This window comes from Carcharhinus amblyrhynchos, chromosome 11 (assembly GCF_965287045.1).
Source record: "Carcharhinus amblyrhynchos chromosome 11, sCarAmb.v2.hapA, whole genome shotgun sequence".
Taxonomy (NCBI): Eukaryota; Metazoa; Chordata; class Chondrichthyes; order Carcharhiniformes; family Carcharhinidae; genus Carcharhinus; species Carcharhinus amblyrhynchos.
The window spans coordinates 19,953,857-19,971,123 of record NC_137334.1 but is presented as its reverse complement, the minus strand read 5'-3'; the positions used below and the strand labels follow the sequence as shown (position 1 = coordinate 19,971,123).

General features: G+C 49.3%; 1 protein-coding gene across 2 annotated transcripts in view; it reads right to left on the bottom strand.

Moving 5' to 3' along the window:
- Positions 1-3,971: 3,971 nt before the first annotated feature.
- Positions 3,972-17,267, bottom strand: part of LOC145349961 (hyccin 2) — a 54,354-nt gene continuing 41,058 nt past the window's right edge. For both annotated transcript variants that reach the window (XM_080198694.1, XM_080198696.1), the window contains one exon: positions 3,972-8,700. In XM_080198694.1, the coding sequence (XP_080054820.1) occupies positions 8,135-8,700 (566 nt within the window). In that variant the 3' untranslated portion in view covers positions 3,972-8,134. The remainder of the gene's footprint in view (positions 8,701-17,267) is intronic.

Genomic DNA, 17,267 nt, shown 5'->3' with positions numbered 1-17,267 from the left:
CCCCGGGGCCAAAGGTCAGACTAAAGCCAATCAGCAGCCGCTGCCACATTAGCCAATCGGCGCCCCAGCTCCAGAGGCCCAATGGCAACGGGGGGGCGGGGCTAGGAGTGAGGGGGCGGGGACTAGAATGAGAAGGCGGGATCCAGAGTGAGAGGGCGGGGCCCAAGAGTGAGGGGCGGGGCCCGGAGTAAAGGGGCGGGGCCAGATGTGAGTGGAGATAGCATCAGCATAGGTTAAAGAGATGTGTACTGTCTCCAGACAGGACAGTAAGTGAGATTTTACAAGCCCAGGTGAGTCACGGGGGTTACAGATAGTGGGACATGAACCCAAGATCCCAGTTGAGGCAGTCCTCACGTGTGCAGAACTTGGCTATCAGTTTCTGCTCAGCGACTCTGCGCTGTCGTGTGTCATGAAGGCCGCCTTGGAGAACACTTACCTGAAGATCAGAGGCTGAATGCCCGTGACCACTGAAGTGTTCCCCAACAGGAAGGGAACAGTCTTGCCTGGTGATTGTCGAGCGATGTTCTTTCATCCGTTGTCATAGCGTCTGCATGGTCTCCCCAATGTACCATGCTACGGGACATCCTTTCCTGCATTGTATCAGGTGGACAACATTGGCCGAGTTGCAAGAGTATGTGCCATGTACCTGGTGGATGGTGTTCTCACGTGAAATGATGTCATCTACGTCAATGATCTGGCATGTCTTGCAGAGGTTGCTGTGGCAGGGTTATGTGGTGTTGTGGTCACTGTTCTCCTGAAGGCTGAGTAGTTTGCTGCGAACAACAGTCTGTTTGAGGTTGTGGGGGTGTTCGAAGGCAAGACGTGGAGGTGTGGGGATGGTGAGATGTTTGTCTTCATCAACGATGTGTTGAAGACTCTGGAGAAGATGTCGTAGCTTCTCCGCTCCAGGGAAGCACTGGACGACGAAGGGTACTCTGTCCACCGTGTACTGTGTTTGTCTTCTGAGGTCGGTGCGGTTTTTCACTGTGGCGCGTTGGAACTGTCGATCAATGAGTTGAGCGCCATATCCTGTTCTTATGAGGGCATCTTTCAGCGTCTGGAGGTGTCTGTCGTGATCCTCCTCATCTGAGCAGAGCCTGTGTATATGGAGGGCTTGTCCGTAGGGGATGGCTTCTTTAATGTGTTTAGAATCATACAATCATAAAAAACTACAGCACAAACAGGCCCTTTGGCCCACAAGTTGCGCCGATCATATCCCTACTTACTAGGCCTATCTATAACCCTCAATCCCATTAAATCCCATGTACTCATCCAGAAGTCTCTTAAAAGACCCCAACGAGTTTGCCTCCACCACCACCGACAGCAGCCGATTCCACTCACTCACCGCCCTCTGACTGAAAAACTTATCCCTGACATCTCCTCTGTACCTACTCCCCAGCACCTTAAACCTGTGTCCTCTCGTAGCGACCATTTCAGCCCTGGGAAATAGCCTCTGAGAGTCCAATTGCATCAGAAATCTTGGAGCCTGAGACACCCTCAGACCAAGAGGATCATCCCCAGAGTCTTTACAATAAGGTGTAGGATTCCAGAAACTGAGCAAAGACTTATTTTTTTCTTGTGATTTCTGGAGATATCTCCCAAAGGACTAATCCTGTGATCAGGTGATTTGTAGCATTCATTTTAGGGTGGAAGCTGGAGAAGTGGAGCATCATGAGGTTATCTGTGGGCTTGCGGTACAGTGAGGTGCTGAGGTGACCATCTTTGATGGAAATGCGTGTGTCCAAGAATGCAACCGATTCCGGTGAATAGTCCATGGTGAGTCTGATAGTGGGATGGGACTTGTTGATGTCATCATATAGTTGTTTCAGTGATTGTTCCCCATGAATCCAAAGGAAGAAAATGTCATCGACATATCTAGTGTATAGCACCAGTTGAAGATCCTGTGTGGTGAAGAAGTCTTGTTTGAGCCTGTGCACGAAGATGTTAGCATATTGAGGTGCGAATTTGGTCCACAGATCCGACCAAAGACCACACCCGCCAACTCAACACTGATCAAGATTTTTGATCCGGACCTTCAGGCCACCTCTGTGCTTTCATCCCACGCACTCCCCACGTTGGAGATCTCTACTGCCTCCCAAAGATACACAAGGCAAAAACACCCGGCTGTCCCATCATATCGGGCAATGGGACCCTGTACAATAACCTCTCCGGCTACATCGAGGGCATCCTGAAACCCATTGTACAAAGAACCCCTAGCTTTTGTCGCAACACTACAGATTTCCTACAGAAACTCAGCACACATGGAGCAGTTGAACTAGGGACACTCCTTGTCACAATGGATGTCTCAGCGCTCTACACCAACATCCCCCACGACAATGGTATTGCTGCAACTACCTCAGTACTCAACGCCAACAACTGCCAGTTTCCAGGTGCAATTTTACAACTCATCCGCTTCATCCTGGACCACAATGTCTTCACCTTCAACAACCAGTTTTTCATCTAGACACGTGGAACAGCCATGGGGATGTTAATACAGTATTCTATAAACTGTGTGTCTTTATATGCCCCTCTCTGATCAGAACTTTCCACACACCTGACAAAGAAACAGCATTTCCGAAAGCTTGTGGGTTTACTATTAAATAAACTGGTTGGACTTTAACCTGTTAATTAAGTGCCCATAGTGTGCAGGGTAAGATCCTGGCATGGATCGAGGATTGGTTGACTGGCAGAAGGCAAAGAGTGGGGATAAAGGGGTCTTTTTCAGGATGGCAAAAGGTGACTGTTGGTGTGCCTCAAGTGTCAGTGCTGGGGCCACAACTTTTCACAATACACATTAATGATTTGGAGGAACTGAAGGCACTGTTGCTAACCTTGCAGATGATACAAAGATATGTAGAGGGAGGAAGCAGGGAGCTACAGAAGGACTTAGACAGGTTGGAGAGTGGGCAGAGAAGTGGCAGATGGAATACAATGGGGAGAAGTGAGAGGTTATGCACTTTGGAAGGAGGAATGGAGGCATAGACTATTTTCTAAATGGGAAAATGCTTAGGAAATCAGAAACACACAGGGACTTGGGAATCATTGTTCAAGATTCTCTTAAGGTTAATGTGCAGGTTCAGTCTGCAGTTAGGAAGGCAAATGTAACGTTAGCATTCATGTCAAGAGGGCTAGAATACAAGAGCAGGGATGTACTTCTGAGGCCGTATAAGGCTCTGGTCAGACTCCATCTAGAGTACTGTGAGCAGTTGTGGGCCCCGTATCCAAGGAAGGATGTGCTGGCCTTGGAAAGAGCCCAGAGAAGGTTCACAAGAATGATCCCTGGAATGAAGAGTTTGTTGTTATGAGGAACGGTTGAGGATTCTGAGTCTGTACTCATTGGAGCTTAGAAGGATGAGAGGGGATCTTATTGAAACTTACAGGATGCTGCAAGACCTGAGTAGAGAGGACATGGAGAGGATGTTTCCACTTGTAGGAAAAACTAGAACCAGAGGGCACAACCTCAGGCTAAAGGGACAATCCTTTAAAACAGAGATAAGGAGGAATTTCTTTAGCCAGAGAGTGGTGAATCCGTGGAACACTTTGCCGCAGAAGGCCGTGGAGGCCAGGTCATCGAGTGTCTTTAAGACAGAGATAGATAGGTTCTTGATCAAGAAGGGGATCAGGAGTTATGGGGAAAAGGAATGGGGATGAGAAAAATATCAGCTATGATTGAATGGCGGTGTGGACTCGATGGGCTGAGTGGCCTAATTCTGCTCCTATGTCTTATGGTAACCTGCTCGCTGCATATTTAATTTACTTGAACCAGGGGAAAAAAAAACAACCAACACATCAAACTAGGAAACACGAGGCGTGCAGCCTCACGGACCACAGGATTAAATTAAGCTGTGGTTGTAGAAGGTTCAGATGGACACTTCCCTAGTGTCTGCACAGTACAGCTCCGAGTGAGAGACAGACACAGACTGGAAAAAAAATAGATGACACAGGCAGGTAGAAATGACAGCAGCCCAGTATCAAGAAACAGCACAGTATTTATTTCAGGTAGAGATTACAGATAGATAATTTCTCTGCATTGCAGACTGATCTGAATGTTTATACACCTGTATTTACACATTTAAAATCTTTAATCTGTGACAGGTATTTACAGGATAGAGATCACATTCACATCCCTTACATTAACAGTATAGTTCATTTTTAATTTTTAAAAAAAAGCTCTCTGTTCAAAGGATGATGGATTTACATGCATCGATCAACAGCTGGGTTCCCGCCAGATGGCACATTCCCTACTCCACCTGCCCCCAAAACGCAGCTTCTAATCCCTGAACATCTGCCGGGAACGCAGGACACAGTCAGGTCTGGACACAGCCGAGAGGCCCGTGAGTGAGTGGGGAGACTTGGTGTCAGTCTGCTGCTTATCACTTCATAGCATCCCTACAGTGCAGGAGGCGGCCATTTGGCCCAACACATCTGCACCAACCACAATCCCACTCAGGCCTTATCCCCATAACCCCATGCATTTACCCTGGCTAGTCCCCCTGACACTTAGGGGCAATTCAGCACGGCCAATCCTCCCTAACCCGCACATCTCTGGAATGTGGGAGGAAACTGGAGCACCCAGAGGAAACCCATGCAGACACGGGGAGAATGTGCAGACTCCACACAGACAGTGACCTGAGCCGGGAGTTGAACCCAAGTCCCTGTGAGCTAGCAGTGCTAACTACCGTGCCACTGCTGCATGAGGGCGGTTAAGGAAGACTGGCCTCCCTCCCTCCCTTCACAGTGAAGTCAGCAGTCAGACAGACACAGGCTCCAGTCACGTCCATCTCTCTGGACTCGCTCAGCTGGACACTCTTCGGGCAAAACGGGGTTGATTTATTATTCACAAGCACTGAGACAGAGGACCAAATACACACACACACACACACATACACACACACAAGCAATTTAAATTTCCACACTGAATTTGGGGGGGGGGGATCCACATCTCTCCCCACTTGTGTGGCAAGGGGAGGGGGGAGTGGGTAAGGTAGCTGGGCAGACTTTAACAAAAAAAAACGTGGAATTGCCAGCATTGGACAGGGGTGGGCACAGTAAGAAGTCTCACGATACCAGGTTAAAGTCCAACAGGTTTACTTGATAGCACGAGTTTTCAGGGCGCTGCTCCTTCATCAGGGGAACGGAGAGGTTAGTTCAGAAACATGGCATATATAGACAGGGACACAACTGTAAGATAATGGTTGCTGCAATTGTGTGTTTGTCTATATATGCCGTGTTTGTGAGCTAACTGCCACTCACCTGATGAAGGAGTAGTGCTCCGAAAGCTCGTGGTTCCAAATTAAACCTGTTGGACCTTAACCTGGTGTTGTGAGACTTCTTACTTAAAAACAAAGACAGTCTTGGTGGGATTAGGTAAGGAGTGGGAAAGGTTTTGGGATCCCCTGTAACCACAGATCACACACTGTGCTCACTAGTGACACATGACTACAGTGAGAAAGGACAGTTGGAGCATTGCAACCAGCCCATGTAAGAAAGAAAAATCTAAATGTGCCAAAACAGAACAACAATCGTTTGATAACCTACCCTAATATCAGTTGTAGCACATTCACTGAGAATTCACCCCAGTGCCTTAATTTAGACCGAGGTTCAAGATTGCCAGAGGTGGCAAATTCAACCCTCTACCCCATACCCCTTACTCCACCAGTGTATTTCTCTCACTGTCAGTCTCCAAAGTGGAAGCAGGCCTCCTAGCTGCCCGGGGAAACTCTCCTCGCCTGGCAGTCTGCTCAGTGCGAGAGGCAGTGAAGTTGCGAAAATCCTAGACATTCCCTTAGAGGGAAGACAGAATACACAGTCCTGAAGGGGGGGGGTGGGGGGGAAGAGAGAGAGAGAGAGAGAGAGAGAGAGAGAGCGCGCCATCCCTGGTATGGGGGCCAGGGTAACACTGCTGCTGAGGGTGGGAGCTGGCAGTTTTGGTGCCCAATCTGAATTTAAGATTTTTTTTTTGGAAGGGGGGTGGTGGCAGTGGGAGACAAGAACCGAGTTTCTGTCAGCGCTGAAACCTCAGGACATTGGCAACATTCAGGAACTGGCTGGAGAGTTTTTCTTCTGCAGAAAAGTGAGCTAGATTCCATGTACCTGACCCAGGCTTTCAAATAGGGATCATGGATTAGACCTTTGTTGCTGGTGTGGGAATGCTGCCTTTTCCGCTTCTGAAATGTCTCTACCCAGTCTGTTCTTGTCACGGCCCCTGAACCAGCTTCACATCCCCCGGGAAATGTAAATGGAACAGAACAGGGACGTTCCAATCCTCTCTAACCCCGCTCTGGGGCCACGGCTGGGTTAGATTCGAGAGAAAGCTCTTCAGTGAGATGAGACTGGCACATACTAATTTTTTTCTAATCAAATAGGTAGAAGGTGGTGGAATGATTTATACACAGTGCTGAGCACTGCCCAGATGGCTGGAAAGGCCCTCGTACAGTAAGATCACCGTCAGAATCTCTGCAATGCAGCAGGGCCCAACACTGAGCTGCGCTCAACACAAACAGGATTTTGCAGCTAACTCCTTCAACATCACCCAGGCACCTGGGGAAAGTGTGTACGTGTTTCTGTGTGTGTACATGTATAAGTATGTGTGCATATGTGTGTGTGTCTGTGTGAACATGTGCATGTTTGTGTGCATGCGTACGTATGTGGGAATACATGTGTATGTTTGTACATATACATGTGCATGTATGTGTGAATATGTGTATGCATGTATGCACACGTTTGTGAAAACTGTCAGCAACTGTGCACCAGTATGTAACATGCAGGTACAGACACAAAATCATATCAGAGAGGCACGCACACGCACAGAAACAAGCAGAATCACGTGTATACAATCAGACACATTCTGGGTCAGGCTAGGAACAGGATCAGTAACCAGTGGTGGAAAGGAATGTAAGTGTTGAGCCTTGACGACTCCTACAGTCGCACAACACTGACAATTGGGCTGCTGGAGAATGCCCGAGCCCCCAGGGTGCCTACCTGCAGTGTGGGAGAAATCAGATTAAAGCAGGAGGCAGAGTTAAAGCAAATGGAAGTTCCTGTAGTTGCTGAGTCCTGAATGTCATCTCCCCCCACCAAAGACCACAGGACAATCGTCACTTAACAAGCTGCAGCCCTAATGCAGATGGTCATTTACCACAGGATACTTTCACAGGGTGGACAATGAGCCTCTCTCAACCAACAGAAATGCTATCCAGTCCATCAGGTGACACACAGGAAGCTGAACGAGTGGCCGCACTGAGTGGCTCCTCGGGTGAGGGAAAGGTCTTTCCAAGACTGCCGCCCACTATAGGGGGGTCAGCTATAGATAGATAACTACTCCAATGCTATACCCACCATACAACACAAGGAGAAAGCTTAGCAAACACTGAGGAGCTATCCTCACAGGTTAAGGACAGGAGTACAGAGCGGTGAGTATATGCACTCTGCTCTGGCAGTGTGGTACTGACACTCCAGGCTGATTAGCTGCAACACCTTTACGAAACACCCGCTTCTTAGTATTCCCACCTCAGAGAGGCTCGCTGACTTTCAGTGCCCCTTTAGAGACGTTCCCTACTCGAAATAATCTCTCTTTGGTGAGGGGCATTTCCCCACGTACTGCGTTTTCATAAACATATGCTGTAACTGAAGGTTTGGATCTTTCTGAAGGCAGTGGAATAGAGTTTGAAGACATGGATCGGGCTGGGGTAGTGGGGGTGTGCAGTCAGGGTAGGGACGGTGGGGGGCAGTTAGGGTTGGGGGGAGGGAGGGGGTGGAGAGGTCAAGGCCAGAATAGGAATGTCAGAGGATGGCCAGGTATCGGAGGTCTGATCAAAGCAGATCTCCTCGGTCAGGACAAGATTGCACTTCACCCGGGAATGAGGGAGGGAGGGAGGGAACAGACGGTGCGGGCAGACGCGGGTCTGTCGCGCCCCGCCTCCTACAGGCTCCCTTTATTGCTGTCCCAGTACAGGGTAATTCCTACTGACTCTCAATAATTATCAGTTGGAATTGAAGAGGGCAGAGGGTAGGGGGGAATGGTGGGGGTGAGGGGGGTTTGGGAGGAAGTCCTCCCAGAGAAAATGGAGCTGAAAACTGGGGGGGGGTGGTTTACCCAAATGTCAGCCACTGGGACGGGCGAGGCAGAAGCTGCCTACACCTGGGAAATCAGCTGCATGTTGAAGCTGGGGGATCGAGATTGTTTGGTGAGGGGTGCCCCCGGGGACAGCAGGTCCATGGCCTCTGCCCCTCGGCCCAGCCGCTCCTCCTGCAGGCTGACGGTGGAATAGCGGTTGGCGTTACCGTGCGCCAGGTTGGAACTCCCATCCAGGGTCTGGCTGCCGTTCACTCGATCGAAGGACTTGGTGGAGGAAGTGCTGGCCGTTCGTACGAGGCCGACCGCAGAGGCAGCGGGCACAGGCTGCCCGCCGGCTATCAGTAGGTGCTTCTTCACTGGAGTCAGCTCCATGGCGTCGGTGGCCGAGCGAGTCGCTGCCAGCTTGCGACTGCCCATGTCCCGGCTGCCATCGGCTGCACCCTCAGTCTTGGGCACTGCTGCCGCCTGGTCCTTCTCTCTGCCCGTCAGGCTGCTCGGACCTTTCTTCAAACTGCTGCTCTTGGAGCCACTGGGCTGGCTGATGCTGGAGGCCCCTGATGAGAATCCCTCGTCGGCGTCAGTCAGCTGGACAGCCTCATCTCCCCCAGCAGCACCCTGTCGATCTGTGAAAGTACAAACAGCCGCTTCAGGGAACAGTCACTCTCCAGAGACACACAGGCCAACCTGACCAGCTTCCAGACAAAGCCACAGCATCGTGCGGTAATCACAAACACTCTACCCACGCTACAAACCAATGTTATACCCACACACACACACATGCGCTACAAACCCCATTATACCCACACACACACGCTACAAACCCCATTATACCCACACACACACACGCTACAAACCCCATTATACCCACACACACACACGCTACAAACCCCATTATACCCACACACACACACGCTACAAACCCCATTATACCCACACACACACGCTACAAACCCCATTATACCCACACACACACACGCTACAAACCCCATTATACCCACACACACACGCTACAAACCCCATTATACCCACACACACACGCTACAAACCCCATTATACCCACACACACGCTACAAACCCCATTATACCCCCACACACACACACGCTACAAACCCCATTATACCCCCACACACACACACGCTACAAACCCCATTATACCCCCACACACACACACGCTACAAACCCCATTATACCCCCACACACACACACGCTACAAACCCCATTATACCCACACACACACACACGCTACAAACCCCATTATACCCACACACACACACGCTACAAACCCCATTATACCCCCACACACACACACGCTACAAACCCCATTATACCCACACACACACGCTACAAACCCCATTATACCCACACACACACACACACGCTACAAACCCCATTATACCCACACACACACGCTACAAACCCCATTATACCCACACACACACGCTACAAACCCCATTATACCCACACACACACGCTACAAACCCCATTATACCCACACACACACACGCTACAAACCCCATTATACCCACACACACACACACACGCTACAAACCCCATTATACCCACACACACACGCTACAAACCCCCTTATACCCACACACACACGCTACAAACCCCATTATACCCACACACACACACATGCGCTACAAACCCCATTATACCCACACACACACGCTACAAACCCCCTTATACCCACACACACACGCTACAAACCCCATTATACCCACACACACACGCTACAAACCCCATTATACCCACACACACACGCTACAAACCCCATTATACCCACACACACACGCTACAAACCCCATTATACCCACACACACACGCTACAAACCCCATTATACCCACACACACACGCTACAAACCCCATTATACCCACACACACACGCTACAAACCCCATTATACCCACACACACACGCTACAAACCCCATTATACCCACACACACACGCTACAAACCCCATTATACCCACACACACGCTACAAACCCCATTATACCCACACACACGCTACAAACCCCATTATACCCACACACACACACACGCTACAAACCCCATTATACCCACACACACGCTACAAACCCCATTATACCCACACACACACACGCTACAAACCGCATTATACCCACACACACACGATACAAACCCCATTATACCCACACACACACACGCTACAAACCCCATTATACCCACACACACACGATACAAACCCCATTATACCCCCACACACACGATACAAACCCCATTATACCCACACACGATACAAACCCCATTATACCCCCACACACACGATACAAACCCCATTATACCCCCACGCACACGATACAAACCCCGTTACCCCCACGCACACGATACAAACCCCGTTACCCCCACACACGCTACAAACCCCATTATACCCACACACACACGCTACAAACCCCATTATACCCCCACACACACGATACAAACCCCATTATACCCACACACACGCTACAAACCCCATTATACCCCCACGCACACGATACAAACCCCGTTACCCCCACGCACACGATACAAACCCCGTTACCCCCACGCACACATGCGCTACGAACCCTGTTGTACCCATGCACTCATTACAAACCCCACTGTACCCACACACATTACAAACCCCATTATACACACCCACATTACAAACCCTGTTACACATATTACAAACGCCATTATACACACACATACTACAAACCGTTATCCAATCACACACACATTACAAGCCCATTGGACCACATTACAAACTCCATTATCCAATAGCACACATGCATACACATTACAAATTGCATTATCCAATCACACATTAAAATGTTCCCAGGTGCTTTGCAGGATCACAGTTTACAAAATAAAATACAACACTGAGCTACAAAAAGTGTGATTAGGACAATGACTAAACCTGCAGTCAGTGGTAGGCTTGAATAAGGGTTGTAATGAAGGAACAAGAAGGAGAGAATTATGAAGGAATTTCCAGAGCTACAGCCTCTGCAGTTGGTGACTTGGCCACCACTGGTGGGACTGCTAAGTCTACATCAGAGGATGCTGAGATTCCCGAGGGAAGGCTGGAGGAAGTACACATTTAGGAAGGGGTGAGGCCATGGAGGGACTTGAACACGGGGCTGAGAATATCTCAAGATGTTGCCAAACCAGGATCCAATGTAGGTCAGTAATGGGCAGAGTGGATGTGCTGGGGGCAATGGTGAACCTGACTTGGTGCGAGTTTGGGTACAGGTAACCGCTGGGGTCATGTTTACGGGGGAATAGTCAATATGAACTTGGTCAGGGGAGTATTAGAATAGGTTAGGTTAGAGGTCACAAAGAGATGGTAGAGTACGTGTGCTGATAAGCTGAGGTCAGCGAGAAGTAGCCAGTATTGGTGTTGAATGGATATGTGGACAGAATCGTCACTCAAGGTCAAATAAGACACCGAGGTCGCACAGTAGCCAGGGAGAGGGATGGAGTTAGTGGCTCAAGAATGGAAAACAAGAACAAATAGTCTCAGGCAAGCAAGGAGTGGGGATGGAATGTTTGCATGTACTGCAAGGGAAGGTGATGGCTGAGTGGTATTATCCCTAATTATTAATGCAGAAACTTCATTAAATGTTCTGGGGACCCGGGTTCGAATCACGCCACAGCAGATGGTGGAATTTAAATTCAATTAAAAAAAATTGGAATTAAGAATCTACTGATAACCACAAAACCACTGTCGATTGTTGGAAAAACCCATCTGGTTCACGAATGTCCTTTAGGGAAAGAAATCTGCCGTCCTTACCTGGTCTGGCCTACATGTGACTCCAGAGCCACAGCAACATGGCTGACTCTCAACTGCCTTCAGGCAACAAGCGATGGGCAATAAATGCTGGCCAACCAGCGAAGCACATATCCCACATGAACGAATAATAAAAAAAAGGGCAATGGAATATAAAGTAGGGAAGTTTTACTGCAGCTGTGTAAGGATTTGATGAGACCACATCTGAAATATTGCGCTCAGTTTTGGTCTCCTGATTTGAAAAAGGATACAACCACACTGGAAGCAGTTCAGGAAAGGCTGACTCCACTCATTCCTGGGTTGGGGTGGCGGTTTAACTTACGAGGAAAAGTTGAGCAGGACTGGCCTATACACATTGGAGTTTAGAAGATTAAGAGGTGACCTTATTAGAACATACAAGATCCTGAGGGAAGCTGATGGGATGGATACTGGGAGGATGTTTCTCCTCGTGGGAGAGGCTAGAACCAAGGGACACCCTTTAAGAACAAGAGGTCTCATTTTAGGAGGTGGGGAGAATGTTTTTCTTTCATTGGCAAAAATTGGCAAGTGATGCTGCAGCTTTATAGAACCTTAGTTAGGCCGCACTTGGAATATAGTGTTCAATTCTGGTCATCGTCCTGCCAGAAGGATGTAGAGGCTTTGGAAAGGGTACAGAAAAGATTTACCAGGATGTTGCCTGGTATGGAGGGCATTAGCTATGAGGAGAGGTTGGAGAAACTTGGTTTGTTCTCACTGGAACGACGGAGGTTGAGGGGTGACCTGATAGAAGTCTACAAGATTATGAGGGACATGGGCAGAGTGGATAGTCAGAAACTTCCTCCCAAGGTGGAAGAGTCAATTACTAGGGGGCACAGGTTCAAGGTGCGAGGGTGGAATAAGCAGGAATGGAATCAGGGAACATTGTCGACAAAGCACAGACTGGGGGCCAACTGAAATGCACAAGGCCGAGACTGGGATTTTCATCAGGTAAGGGTATCCAGGGATCTAGGACAAGAAAACAGATCCGAGGTACAGGTTAGCCACGATAGAACTGAACAGTGCGTCAGCCCTGATGGGCCAAATGGCCTCCTTTTCCTTTGCTCCATCAGTGTAGCTGAGTGGTCTAAGGAGCTGGATTTAGTCTCCAGTCTTTATGGATGCGTGGGTTCAAATCCCACCGCTGCCAAAGTTTCTGCTGCGGTGTACAGTGCTATATTAGAGTGGCACAGTGATTAGCACCCCGTGTCTGCGTGGGTTTCCTCTGGGTGCTCCGATTTCCTCCCACACTCCAAAGATGTGTGAGTTAGGTGGATTGGCCATGATAAGTTGACCCTACCGTCGGGGCATTAGCAGGATAAATGCATGGGGTTATAGGGATGGAGCCTGGGTGGGACTGTGGTCGGTGCAGGCTTGATGGGCCGAATGGCCTACTTCTGCGCTATAGGATTCCATGATCCGAAGGGAATGGTTTCTCAATATGGCTAACCCTGCAACATATCATGAGGTTTAATGTAGTCAATGGCTATGAAAGTACAATAACTTGCATTTATATAGCACCTTTAATAGGACTGTCATCAGACAAAACCTGACCCTGAACTACATTCAGAGATATCAACATAAACAACCAAAAACTTGGCCAAAGAGATGGGTTTGAAGGAGTGGTTTATAGGAGGAAAGAGAGAGGGACAGCTTTATTTTATTTTTTCTTGGGATGTGGATGTTGCTGCAGTCCATGAGGCGTAGATATACTCACAGTGCTGTTGGGAGGGAGTTCCAGGATTTTTACCCAGCGACGGTGAAGGAACGGTGATTACATTTCCAAGTCAGGATGGTGAGAGGTTTGGAGGTGAACCTCTAGGTGGTTGTGTTCCCAGCTATCTGCTGCTCTTGTCCTTCAAGGTGGATGGTGCAATCTAAGGAGCTTTGGTGAGTTTCTGCAGAACATCTTAAAGATGATGCACATGGCTGCCACTGCGGGTCGGTGGTGGAGGGGGTGGATGTTGGCAGGAGGGATTTCCAGGGCTTGCTGCAGCAACAGCTGTCAGTAGGACACACAGGGAGGAGGAGGAGGGGATTGCAGGCAGAGCATAGACAGCTTGCTCGCTCTCGGGCTCATTTTTAAAGCAGGCTGTATCGGCTGGCTCCTCAGTGTTCTGCTGATCTAGGGAGGGGATTGCATCCAGCAGTTGGGCAAAGTCAGCATACTGAGTGAAGGGAGCTCAGTGGGCAGCGTTGATTCGGATTTAGTTAAAAATGGAAATAGCTCTGCGCAGACCTGGAGGTTTTCGATTGCGATGAGTTGGGAGCAGCTGTTAATGGATCAGAGTTAATGGTTCAGCCATGCGGCAACTGGGGTCTCCCCAGGATTTGCACAGGGATTCTCATTATTAGTTGCATCTAGCGATGGTTTAAACTTTATTTAGTGTCACAAACAGGCTTACATGAAGTTACTGTAAAAATTGCCTAGTTTCCACACTTTGGTGGCTGTTCAAGTAAACTGAGGGAGAATTTAGCACATTTGATGCACCTAACCAGTACATCTTTCAGACTATGGGAGGAAACCGGAGCATCCGGAGGAAACCCACACAGACACGGGGAGAATGTGCAGATTCCACACAGACAGTGACCCGAGCTGGGAATTGAACCCAGGTCCCTGGTGCTGTGAGGCAGCAGTGCTAACCACTGTGCCACCTTGGTATTGTCACTGGACTGGTAACCCAGAGATCAGGGATAAAACTCTGGGTTCCCGAACTTGAATCCTGCCAAGGCAGATGTTGGAATATCTGGAATTAAGTATCTCCTGATCACCATGAAACCATTGTCAGAAAAACCCATCTGGTTCACTCATGTCCTTTAGAGAAGGAAATCTGCCATCCTTACCCGGTCTGGCTTACATGTGACTCCAGAACCACAGCAATGTGATTAACTCTTAGCTGCCCTTGGGCTACTAGGGATGGGCAATAAATGGTGGCCCAGCCAGCAACGCCCATATCCCACCAATGAATAAAAAAACTTTGTAGACAGGAGCTTGGGGTATGTCCCATTCTAAGTAACTAGGCAAAAAGAGGATCAGGGATCACTGACATTGTGGAAGTATTGCTGGGTAAAGACCAGAATCTGCCACATGTTTGAGTCAGAAGGTCACCGTTTTAAACTCCACTTCTGAGATGTGAGTCTAGAAACAAGCTGACACTCCTGTGCAGAATCAAGGGAGTGCTGCAATGTCAGAGATTCCACTTTTCAGCTCCCCCTCAGTGGGGAGAAATGATTTTGTGACACTACTTTGATTTCCCCGCTGTCCAGCCAATATTTTCCCATTATCCAACTTGGGACAAAAGTAGGATATCTGGTCATTATCTCATTGCTGCCTGTGGGAGCTTGCTGTGCATAAATTTGGCAGCCAGATTTCTCAATGTAACAACGACAACACTTCAAAACTGCTCTGGGACATCCTGAGGTCACGAAAGGTGCTATTTAAATGCAAGTTTCTTTCATTCAATTAAAGACCAAGGAACAAAGAAAAGTACAGGACAGGAACAGGCCCTTCGGCCCTCCAAGCCTGGGCCAATCATGATGTCCTAACTACACCAGTAGTTAGTGTACAAGTAGGCTTACATTAATACTGCAATGAAGTCATTGTGAAAATCCCCTAGTTGCCATACTCTGGCACCTGTTCGGGTACACTGAGGGAGAATTTAACACGGCCAAAGCACCTTAACCAGCACGTTTTTCCGACTTCTGCCTTTACTCGGTCTGTATCCCTCTATTCCTTCCTTATTCATGTACCCATCCATTTGAACTTGAACATAACTAGGAAGCCTTTTATGTGGAACTTTAAAGCATTCTGAAAATCCAAATAAATCCTTTTGCAGGGAGTTCTACCATATACTTCATCGCTAACATTCACAAAGGAGTTGAGGAGGTTGGAGAGGGAGTATTCCTCTGTCTTCAGCCCCCAGCCCTCCTCACTAAAGCCTTCCCTCAGCCAATAACTAGCTGAGTCCTCCCTCCAGCAACCCCCTGGGAATACTGTCAATTAGCTCAACCAGAATTAGAAGCAATTATTTCCTAGTTGACAACACAGTCTACTTCTGAGGGGAGTTTTAAAGCAAGACTTTTCTGTGAAGGTTTTACTTGCACTGAATGTTGCAGTGCTTGTCATGGCACCCTGATACCAAAGCAAAACCTTCCCTCTCAAACTCAGTGTGATGCTGCAGTGTAGATAATCCCAGCACCACAAGAATCATAGAATTCTGACAGCGCAGGAGACCATTTGGCCCATCGAGTCTGCATTGCCCATTATCTCACCCAGACACTATTCCCATAACCCCTCATATTTACCCTACTAATCCCCTGACACTAAGAGTCAATTTAGCATAGTCAATCAACCTATCTCGCACACCTTTGGACTGTGGGAGGAAACCGGAGCACCCAGAGGGAACCCATGCAGACACGGGGAGAACATGCAGACTCCACACAGACAGTGACCCCAGGCCGGAATTGAACCTGGGTCTTAGCACTGCGAGGCAACAGTGCTAACCACTGTGCGGCAGCAGTGCTAACCACTGTGCTTATGTACTTTGTTAAGTTTTGTTTTAAGCTGGGATGTCCACAGGATGACGAACGTTTAAAACCACAGTAACAATTGATCAAACACACTAACTTTGACAAACATCAAGCCCGGGTAAAGCAGTCCAGCATTGGTCCAGATGGACACCATCCATGCATTCAAATAGTCCCAATGTTGAACAGCAGAACAAACAGAAGCACATATACTGGCATGCAGCAAAGCATTCAGTCACATGTGGAGAATCCACTTCCAGCAACCTGGACATTGTATAAACTCTCTATTCCAATGTCCCACCACAAAACTGCGAAGTAGCCTGCTCTTTTAAACTTACCACCCATCACCGCTCATATGCCAGATAAAAAGTCAGCGATTTTTAGGAATGTATTTAAACTGAGGTTAATTCTGTCACAATTAGACCAGATTCCCAATGAAATAAACCAGCTCAAAACAGCCCCAGTCACTGACCCAGCAGTAGAGGGAACAGGCTGACACCAGTGGCCGTCACATCACCGCCCCGTCCCCCCTCCCCGCGCCGCCCCGCCCCCTCCGTCTCCCTCCCTCCCCGCGCCGCTCCGTCCCCCTCCCTCCCTCCCTCCCGTCCCGCTCCGTCCCCCTCCCTCCCTCCCTCCCGTCCCGCTCCGTCCCCCTCCCTCCCTCCCTCCCGTCCCGCGCCTCCCCCTCCCTCCCTCCCTCCCGTCCCCCTCCCTCCCTCCCCGCGCCGCCCCGTCCCCCTCCCTCCCTCCCCGCGCCGCCCCGTCCCCCTCCCTCCCTCCCCGCGCCGCCCCGTCCCCCTCCCTCCCTCCCCGCGCCGCCCCGTCCCCCTCCCTCCCTCCCCGCGCCGTCCCCCTCCCTCCCTCCCCGCGCCGCCCCG